This window comes from Pseudophryne corroboree, chromosome 4, assembly GCF_028390025.1.
Source record: "Pseudophryne corroboree isolate aPseCor3 chromosome 4, aPseCor3.hap2, whole genome shotgun sequence".
NCBI lineage: Eukaryota > Metazoa > Chordata > Amphibia > Anura > Myobatrachidae > Pseudophryne > Pseudophryne corroboree.
In genome coordinates this window covers 78,652,267-78,663,312 of record NC_086447.1, presented here as the reverse complement: position 1 = coordinate 78,663,312, position 11,046 = coordinate 78,652,267, and the positions used below count along the sequence as shown (strand labels likewise).

The window sequence follows — 11,046 nt, the reverse complement described above, 5'->3', positions numbered from 1 at the left end:
GATCTCCAGATTTCTGTCAGCTTGTCGTCAGGCTACCATCCGCAGTCTAATGGGCAGACTGAAAGGGTGAACCAGTCCTTGGAGCAGTTCCTCAGGTGTTATGTCTCCAAGTGTCAGACTGACTGGGTTGCTCATCTGTCCATGGCGGAGTTTGCCTATAACAACGCGGCTCACTCTGCTACAGGGATCTCTCCCTTCCATTGTGTGTATGGGCATCATCCTAAGGCCAATTCTTTTGACCCCCTGGACTCCACGCCTGGTGGTTCCTCTGTGGTTTCGGTCCTTAGAGGTATTTGGCGGAAAGTGAAGAAAGCCCTTGTGTCTGTGTCATTAGTGACCAAAAGGGTTTTTGATAAGCGGAAAAGACCCTGCAGCTTCAAATTAGGAGACTTCGTCTGGTTGTCTACCAAGAATTTGAAGTTGAGACAGCCATCTCATAAGTTAGGCCCCCGGTTCATCGGCCCTTATAAGATCACCAGGGTTATCAATCCGGTGGCATTTCAGTTAGATATGCCCCGTTCTTTGGGTATCAATAAAACATTTCATTGTTCCCTTTTAAAACGGGCGATTAGTAATCCTTCTTCCAGTGGAAGACCTTCCCCTCTTCTGATACGTGGCCAGAGGGAGTTTGTTGTTGAAAGGATTCTTGACTCCAAGGTGGTTCGGGGTCGGCTGTCATTTTTGGTGCACTGGAAGGGGTATGGCCCGGAGGAGCGGTCGTGGGTGCGCAGTTGTGATCTTCATGCCCCCAGACTGATACGCTCTTTCTTCTCGCAGTTCCCCGATAAACCCGGTGGTAGGGGTTCTTTGACCCCTCGTCAGAGGGGGGGTACTGTTAGGGTCTCCTGCCCTGTGCTGCCACATCGTCATGGCAACCGGGAGACAAGTGCTAGTGGAGTAACCTGAGCGCAGCTGATACTCCGGTTCGGGTCTTTTGCTGTGCAGTGGTTATAGGCTCTGTGCACGGCAGGGGATCCGGTGCTGGTTTTTGTGCTCACAGTCTGTGAGGTCTGAGTGGGGCGTGGACAGCACCTGCTTTATAAGGCCTCTTTTCAGGGTAAGCAGATGCTGCTGAATCTTTGTTGGTTAGTCAGTTCATGAAAGTTAGCCAGTACTGTGTAGCTTTGTATTTGTTTGTTGCTTATTGCATATAGGCCTGGGGATTTGGTATTACACTCTGCCAATCCAGACCTAGCAGTAAGACTGGAGTCAGTCATTTAGCTTGCTGGGGTTCTGTTACTACTCTGTGAACTTAGCAAGTTTGCGGCTGTATTCTAAGACTTGCCTGTCTAATCCTGTCTCACTGTGCTAGGTGTCAGGGGTCAGTTTAGTGGCAGTAAGCTAAAACCTGTGCACTGCAAGTGAGAATCAGGATTGTGGAGACTCTCCTTGTGTCTATCATTCCATCTCTGACCAAGGAGTTTACTGCCACACCCGTTGGTAACCCTTTAGGGTTTTGCTGTTGCCCTTAGCAACAGCATTTCGGGTTCTCTACGTATTAAAACACAACATCTTGCTTTTTCCATCTGAGCAGTTCTAATACAAGGGAGATACCCAGTTCCTTAGCCTCTGGGCTTCTCTGTTCACTTTGTGTGTATTTTGTTACCATATCACCTTCTGTGTACGTTATGTCATATTCCCCAGTTTGTCTGTGAGTCCATTTGTTTTGCATAACAGTTCAAACACCAGTACATTCCTGCAGACACTGGAGTGCATAACAGTTCTGACACCAGTACTTTCCTGCAGGCACTGGTGTGCATAACAAAGACGAGGCTGAGGATATCAGCAATGACTGTGGAGGAAGCTGAGGACATCAGCAACACTTGAAGACGAAGTTGAGGATTTCAGCAATACTCGAAGACGAAAACTTTGGACATCAGCAATGACTGTGGAAGAAGCTGAGGACATCAACACTTGAAGATAAAGGTGAGGATATCATCAAAGACTGTGGAGGAAGCTGAGGACATCAGCATTACTTGAAGACGAAGCTGAGGATATCAGCAATGACTGTGGAGGAAGCTGAGGACATCAGCAATACAGGATTCCAGGTGCTGGGCAGCAATGGTAGTGCATTGGGGATTCCGTATGCTATGCAGTGCAGGGTCAGCACTGCTGGTTTCCCAGTAGCTGTAGTATGATAGTTCTGCACAATGGATACTGGGGGTCATTCCGAGTTGACCGCTTGCTATGGATTTTCGCAGTGCAGCGATTATAGCAGAATGGGGCTAATCTGCGCATGCGTATGCACCGCAATGTGCACGCGTGTCATACGAGTACAAAGAGCTTTGTGGTTTTGCACAGGTACTAGTGAAGCTTCCATTCGCACTGCCGAATGCAAGGAGATTGACAGGAAGTAGGAGTTTCTGGGTGGCAACTGACCATTTTCTGGGAGTGTTTTGAAAAACCCTTGCGTGGCCGGGCGTTTGCAGGGCGGGTTTCTGACTTCATTACCGGGAACTTCGTTGCAGTAATTATCGCACAAATAAGTAACTACAGGGTTGGTCTTGTTCTGCACAAAATGTGTTTGCTGCCGCTCGACTGCACTGGTGTTCGCACTCCTGAAAAGCAAAAATACACTCCCCAGTGGGCGGCGACTATGCTTTTGCACGGCTGCTAAAAGTAGCTAGCTAGCGATCAACGCAGAATGAGGGCCCCCTGCTTGGAGATGGCTGCAGTGGCAGGTTATCTGGATACTATGGTGCACTACCTTGCGCAGCTATTTAACTGGAAGCTGGTTGGAACCAGCTGAGTCTTTCATGCCGCTAAAAATATGGGACAGTCCCTCTGGTTCACTGTAGGACTTCCAGTGAGTCTGGAGATGCCAGGATGTAGTGGTAGCGATGGCCCTTTAAATCATCCAGGGAGTCAGGGAGCACGGTAGATAGTAACTTGCACTGAGCCCATTACCAGCAGGAGATTCTGGAGCTCACTCCAGGCTGAGAGACACCAAAGCACTGACAGCATGTTAGTGCACAGAGCTGGAACTTATACCAGTTGCTTGCAGCTGAATGGATGAGTGGATCACATGACATGGAAGAGGCTCCGGGTTTGCTCTTGGGAGATCAGCTGACTGGAAACTGTTATGGAGCTGCCTACGGAGGAAAGTGGCGGCAACTGCGGTGTGCTGTGGCCTGAATCGGGCGACTGAAGGGTAATGCTGGAACATGCTGCAGGACACAGCAGGGACACATCTGGCTGTAGGATCGCGGCCAGGCTTGCGGCGGAGGTGAGCTAAAATGCAGCTAGGGAACGCAGCTAACCTCGATTTTGTGACACACACATTTATAGAACACTGCAAGAAAATAGATTTGGACACAAATCCTCTTTATAGCACATTCATGCACTTAACTTGAGAGCTCACTGCTATTCGGTTATAATACCTTTTTTTAAATAAAACATATTAATATACTGCTATACCAAGAATTCAAAATGTATAACCTGCTGCATTCCAGTCGAACACCCTACTCATTGATCTATTTGATACTGCATGAAAACTATGAGATTTCGAACAATATTAAGCTACTTGTACTCTGTAAAAAAAATAATCAGCATTAAAACTGAGCATACTGTATCTATGTAGTGTGCAGCCACACACTGCATAGATCTGCTCAGCTGCAATGCTGATAATTTTTTCCCAAAGTACAAGGTAGAATTCAAATAGCTAGAATTCTGTAACTTAGAATTCTCTAGCTTTCCAGGCAAGGGCAGATAGCTCAATGAATAGAGTGTCTGACTACAATGTCACAGGAAATGGGTTTGAATCCCGAGTATGTCAGTATTTTGAAATGTGATAAAGGAAAGTGTGAATGAATAACAAAGAGCTGTCAAGTTAAATTCATGAATGTTGTATTAGAATTAGCAATGGAAGGGGTGGGGGAAGGAGACAGGGGTGGTCAGGAGTTGCTGGGCTTCAAAAAAGGGGGAAGCTGCAAAGTAATAAAAACAGTTGACAAGTGCCACCAACAGTGCTCCCTGCCCTGCAGCACTATGTGCAGTGGCACACTCTGCACACACCTAGTTATGGCCCTGGGGGCACCACCTTCTATTTCACCTACATGCGACTGGTATCAATTTACTCCTCTGACTAGTATATATTAGAATTGCTATGCTGCGCCTCTAGCAAGATCTGATCCTGGATTAAAACTATTCACCAGTGTTGATTTTGGAGGCCTGAAGGTATTTTCCATAATATTTCCACCAACAGAGATTGTAGATTGGTTTATGGCTCTATGGGTTTTTTCAGAGTTTTATTTTCTGTGGACCAACTTTTCCCTCCCTTACTAGGTCATACTTTGCTAACTTGTATGCCATGGTTTGTTGTTTTATGTCTAATTTATTTTTACAAGTGTCATGACCGGCCTGCCAAGTTCCCAGATACTTCAATCTGATAATCGCCACAAGTGAGTTATGGTTACCGGAGCACATGGGGTTAATGAAAACCTGGTAACTGGCACCAGCAAAAGTTCCTTTAGTGAGACCACACTAGCTCTTGCTCTTACCTTCATAAAGAATTAATACACACTCACACTTCAGTATGTAGATTTGGCATCACAGGCTCGAAGATTCACCAAGAGACATGGTGAATATGCTAGAATTAATTATCTTTTAATTCAAACAGAATAATCCAAGGTATGATTATAAAAATATTACAAATGGACCAGAAACACAGTACACGTATAAAGAACAAAATAATACAGGAGATAATATTTCAGAAGCCTAACACTTACTCAAAAGAACTTCCGATTTGAGCGAACTTCACAGATTTGGGCAATTTATTCACAACGCTCTTGGCTGCATCCCAAAAGAAAATGGACACTGAGCTTTTAGGGAGAAGTGGAATTATACTTTTTTGCAGCCCCACTCCTCCCTCCAACCTTTGTGTTTTCTAACTAGCTCACTGCTAGACGCTGTACATGTAAAGGATCATGTCCACTGTCACAGACCCAGTGCACAGCTGGCTTGTGAGGAGTACTTTTGCCAGCCTGTTTCTACATTCAGTGCATAAGTGCGTATTGTGGGAGACTAAAACTGTACTTTATAGTATGCTGCACACTACCTGCAATGACTATGGAGCTTTGCCTTGCCTAATGTGGTTGACATTAACTGGACAGTATATGGTTAATCTCTGACCTGTCGTTTAGTAGATACGTTACAGTTTCTATATGCTTTAGATGTGAGAAATAATCCCTCTTCCTATATAAGTATTGTGCATATCAGTGAACAATGGCCCTCATTCCGAGTTGATCGCTCGCTAGCTGCTTTTAGCAGCAGTGCAAACGCTAAGCCGCCGCCCTCTGGGAGCGTATGTTAGCTTAGCAGAAGTGCGAACGAAAGATTAGCAGAACTGCACAGAAAAAAATTCATGCCGTTTCTGAGTAGCTCCAGACCTACTCCTATCTTGCGATGACTGCAGTCTGTTTAGTTCCTGGTTTGACGTCACAAATACTCCCTGCGTTTGGCCAGCCACTCCCCCGTTTCTCCAGCCACTCTTGCATTTTTGCCTGGCACGCCTGCGTTTTTTAGCACACTCCTTGAAAATGCAGAGTTGCCGCCCAGAAACATCCACTTCCTGTCAATCATACTACGAACACTCGAGGATGTGTGAGACTGGGACATTCCACAAAGCCAGTCTCAGATTACCAGCACAAACAACCCCCCTCATTCTCCCCCACACAATGGATTCCAAAGCCATTTTGTAAACCTAATAAAATGTCCATTGTTGTGGAAGGGCTCTAACCAGATGTTCAGGCACCGATCTTATAGGGAAATAAGGCTATACCTGGGCACATTTACATGCTGGATTGAAATATCATCCAATCCCTGCATAGGGCTGATGTGTTTAAAACAGCTGCTTCAGTTACCAAGTCATTCATTTTCTGGAGGCCATTTGTTCGAGGTGGAATTGCAGTTCCTTCCAATGGTGGTGGGCCTATCTCCAAGCAGGAGAAGCCCATGGACCAGTGACCCAGTGTACCCACAGGAGGTGGGCTGACTGGTAGCTAGTTACTACCAAGATTGGTAGGCAACTATGAGGCCAGGCGGTCAGGAACAGCAAGACGTCCAGAAGAAGCTATCCTGTCTAGGAGGCCCAGAAGTGTCTCACAAATGTGGAATGATACAAGCCAATACACTCCCAGGAGGTGACTATGACTGCTAAAGGGGGAAGGGTTTCTGGGTGTGGGTTTGCCTAATTAATATATTCTTAACTGTATTCATATTAATGCTACCTGTAAATATTGTAGATATTGTGGTTACAGTTTTACATTTGTAGGTAGTGTTTTATGTATTAAATGTGCCTTTTGTACCTTGCTATTGCGTTGCTTACTGTGTGATTGAAGAACTCATAAAGGACTCGGGGTATCATGCGAGAGCTATGACACTCTGCCTTTCTCAAGGCAGTGTAGGGCAATAGGCGAAATAATGCATATATAAACCCGGGATCGTCACATCCTCCCAAGTCTGACTCTCAGTAGATAGGGAGGGGGATTTCGGCTAAACCACCCTTACGTGTTTTGGATTTGCATCTGGATTTCTTTCAACATTTATTAAAACAGCTAGTCATGTAACTTGGACCTGTTTTGTTTTGAAAGTGTTATTAGAGTTTAGTATAAATTACCGATGGACGGGATACCAGCAGTCATCAAACCGACAGTGGCATCCCATCCATCATAAACCCAACAACCCCCTATTAAGCCCCTAACCCTCATCTTTTTCCTACCCTAACCCTCCCTTGTGGATGCCTAACCCTAACCCTCCCTTCCCTGCTTCCTAAACCTAACCCTCTCTGCTTGGTGCCTAACCCTAACCTCCCCTTCTTTGTACCTAAGCCTAACCCTCCCTGGTCCCTAATCGCAGGGCCGGCAACAGAAATCTTGGGGCCCGGTACACTGATATCTCTGTGGGCCCCCCCCCCTCCCCTCCCCAACCTACTCCCCCTTCCCCCTTGACCTCAGACCCACACATCCCTGCCTGCAAACCTAAACCTTCCCCCGCAGCCTAACCCTAACCCTCCTTGGCATACTTACGTTCGGGATGCCGGCGTCACCATTCTGGCTGCCGGGATCCCAACTACATTCCATGGGAAACAGTCCTTAAAGAAGCTAAAATGGTAAATAAATACAACCCAGGCGCTTGAAATGGTGTGCTTTGCTGCAAGCTGTCATCATAAAAAGGGGGTAGTCAGACCCACAATAAACAATATATAAAAAGAAAGAGATGGTGGTGCTGATAAATGATTTCTTGACTGGATAGAACAATATTAAAATAATTATACATTGTATAACAACAATGGCATTAATCAATGAAATAAATCTCACATAACATAAACACCCTGGATAAGCATATTTAACATATAATTCTATTAATATGGTTTTATCCAGTGCATCAAGAAAACATTTATCAGCTACTTTCAGAAGCCTAGTTCCAAATCCCCAAACTCCTGGAGAGCCAAGAGTGCACACTTACCAATATACACAGCTGCCTGCCGCTATCCAGACAAGGCTCCGAGTCTCCAGACAGCCAGAGGCTGTTGTATTCCTCAAGTCTGTATGTGAGCTGCGCCGGCCGTGCGGTCTCTATAGCCGATTGCTGTCCCGCTCCTGCTCGGCTGCTCCTCACAGCAGAGACACAGGGCGGTCGGGGAGGAGAGAAGTGGAGGACGCAGCGGTGTCGCGCATAGCGGGGACTTCAGGAGATCCGGACAGCTGACCTGGGGAGATGGGAGCTACACACAGCGGGCGGCCGGCGAGATGCCGCGATATCAAAACATATACCTTAAAAACGTGAATCCATGCTGCACTGCTGCAGGTGGACCTTGGGGCCCCTCACAACGTCGGGGCCCGGGATGGATGTCCCCTTTGACCCCCCCTGTCGCCGGGCCTGCCTAATCGTAACCTACCCGGCACTGCCCCATAAACCTAACCCCCATTCTTCTGCCTTAACCTACCCCCCTAAACCGATCCCCCCCTGTTCGGTATGCTGGGTGTCGGTATTGTGACACTGACATTCTGTCCGCCATCAATATAGTATTTAGACGCTGGGATTGTATTCTCCTTCAGGATCCCGTTATCAGTATATCGACCGCCGGGATCCCGTCCGTCAGGAATCTAACTGCTTCCCTGTTATTAACACCAATAACATTCATTTCCAGTCAATTTTGACACCTGAAATCCTAACTAATGGATCTACATGCAATGCTAAACACACGAGATCCGGATTTTAAATCCTAGTTAAGAACCTGTGATAAACCCGAGCTAGGACTCGGTTCTAATCTAAACCTCTAAGTGACCTGAGTTGGGATTCCGTTTATCTCCAAATCCCACAATTAAGGCATTTTCCATTTTCAGCAAAACCAAACTTCTCATTTCTCTTTAGGATCACTGTCTCATATAAATTTTTCTGTGGGTCCAACATGATGTAAGGTGGTGCACTGTTTCTGGATTGAATGAACACATGTTTACCACGGGCTATGCTCCATTACCTCAGTAGAAATTGAAAGAGAATTTTAATCCAATCTTACAGTGCAAACAGCCCAGATATAGTAGGTAACATTTACTGGTTTGAAAACAAGGTATATTATTTATTATGTCACCATAAACCCGGCTGGGAAAAAAATATTTTTTAGGGCATTTTACAATCCTACTTTATGTACGAGGCACAGCACACATCAGATAGCTCATAGGACTACATGTAAAAGCAACTGCAGGGGTCAGGTCCAGAGTGGCCCCTGGAGGAGCCTGGAAGGTGAAGTTCTGCAGCATCTTCGTGAAGAACATGAAGAGCTCCATTTTTGCCAAGTTCTCACCTGCACAACTTCTTTTACCTAGAACATAAAAAAAGTATATGTGACAGAGCATATAATACTGTATTACTGTATTTATGTTATTATACACAATTCAGTAAACTGTAATATTAAAAAAGGTAATTAAAAAAAATTTGGTGGTTATATTACTTAGAGATGGCTTTAAAAACTGATGAATATCATGGCCCTTAGGGGGTCATTCCGAGTTGATTGCACGTAGCAACTTTTTGCTGCCCATGCGATCAACTAGACGCCGCCTATGCGACCGCTTGTGCAACCCTGCTAAGCAAAAAACATTTTGTGTAGATCTAGACCAGGGTAAGAGTTACTTATCCTGTGCGATAAATCCAGCGTTGCAGGTCCCGGAATTGACATCAGACATCCGCCCTCCAAACGCCTGGACACGCCTGCATTCGCCACACCACTACCAGAAAATGGGCAGTTGACGACCCCAGGATGCCTTCCTCCTGTCAATCTTCTTGCGATCGCGGGAGCGATCGCTTTCTTCTGTCTTCTTGTTGTTGCCCAGTGATGGCCATCGCTGGGCAACGACGAGCCTGCGCATTGCGGCCGCCGCACATCCGCAGAACCACTGCGAAAAACAGCAGTGTGCGAACAGGTCGGAATGACCCCCTTAGTTCCTAACATTGTAGTCAGCAAGTAAGATTGACTAGTCAGCAAGCCAGGTCTGGTAACATGCCATAGCCAAAAGGATGAGACAAAGGAATGGTCTTTTGCTAGAGTCAAAATGAGATACACAGAAGTAAGCAAAGGAATGAGGTGAGAAAAATGTCAAGAAGCAATCCTGAACATACACAGAGGTCAAGACTGTTAACACACTGGAAGATTAAAACTCTGGCACCCTCCTAGCAGTGACATGCAGTCAGGGCAGGCTATGGAGGCAAGGCCTCACCTGTCATACTGCTGTATACTCCATAGTTTTGACTATAAAAAGTATTATAATAATACAAAGAAGATATTTATAAATTATAAATATAATATTTTTTATTATTCTAATAATTTTTATAGTAAAAACTCATGAGATTGGCAGCACCCCACTGGAAATACAGTGAGAGATCAGATGTAAAGTAGCTATGAGCTCACCCTCCCCTCTTTCATAATCTGTCATAGTCTGCCTCACTGAGGGTGTGTGACTCGATGCAGTGTCAGGTGACCTATCCAGTAAGTTCCCCAGCCACTAACCAGGAAAAACCTGAAGGAGAAGATAATAATTAAGATGTCAAAAATGTATGGTAACATGCTGGTGAGTGGATGCTGGGGCTGGACAAGAGGACTTGCCACTCCCTTCCTGTGGGTGACATACTTCCCTGCCATGGGGAGAAAGGATATATGGTCCAACAAGTTTTAGGCTGCTTCTGCAGAGGTACTGCAACATGTCTTAAAGTGTTATTTTATGATGGGCACCTCTTTCATATGGGCACCATTCTAGGCAGCACCAGGCATTGCACCAGCTAGTGGTTTGCATCAGTAGTAACTCATGTAATCATGATCAGTGGCCAGAAAGAAGGCCACCAGCACTGTTTTTTCTTAACACATTGACCATGAATAATAATATTTGTTCCTGGGCCAACTACCCATTGAACCCCTGCAAGTGCCACATGGCACCCCAAGGTGCTATATTCAGCCTGTTTGCAAACTACTAAAGTATTGTATCTATTTTCATAAAAGATTCAATGAGCAATTTATTTATAATCATAAAGCAAAGTACAGTATCTGCAATTTAATGCATATTTAGAATGGTCACAGATGCACATTGTACAATTTGCATAAGTTCTGAACTATGGTGTAACATGATTCCTGAAATAATAAAGACTATCTCCATTACAGATCTTAGACTAGTTTTAGGATTAGGGTTAAAATACTGCCCAGATACATTAGATTGTTGATTGTAGGGATTCTACTGCTGGCATTCTGACCATCGGGACACTAAGCACCGGTATATCGATAACAACCCTGAGATACTGCAGGGTGCTTTGTAAGTATGAGGATCCCAAGATGGCTGGTGCTTTATAAGGAAGTTTGTTTCAGAATACAAAGGGTCAGATCTTTTGATGCTGAGATGGCTTATTACTTGTGCTTGAGCTAATAATGGACTGTGGTCCCAAATTGGCTTGGCTTTGGAAGTTTGTGCATATAGGAAAAGAGTCACAAGAACATGGCCTTACAACATGCCCCATCTCTCTGCATGTTGGCTGAGCACAGTGTATGGAGGTGGAGTTGCTGAA

General features: G+C 45.3%; 1 protein-coding gene across 3 annotated transcripts in view; it reads right to left on the bottom strand.

Annotated features, from left to right (window-relative positions):
• Window positions 1–8,557: 8,557 nt before the first annotated feature.
• Window positions 8,558–11,046, bottom strand: part of LOC134908926 (cytochrome P450 2C5-like) — a 189,333-nt gene continuing 186,844 nt past the window's right edge. For all 3 annotated transcript variants that reach the window (XM_063915181.1, XM_063915180.1, XM_063915182.1), the window contains one exon: window positions 8,558–8,821. In XM_063915181.1, the coding sequence (XP_063771251.1) occupies window positions 8,643–8,821 (179 nt within the window). In that variant the 3' untranslated portion in view covers window positions 8,558–8,642. The remainder of the gene's footprint in view (window positions 8,822–11,046) is intronic.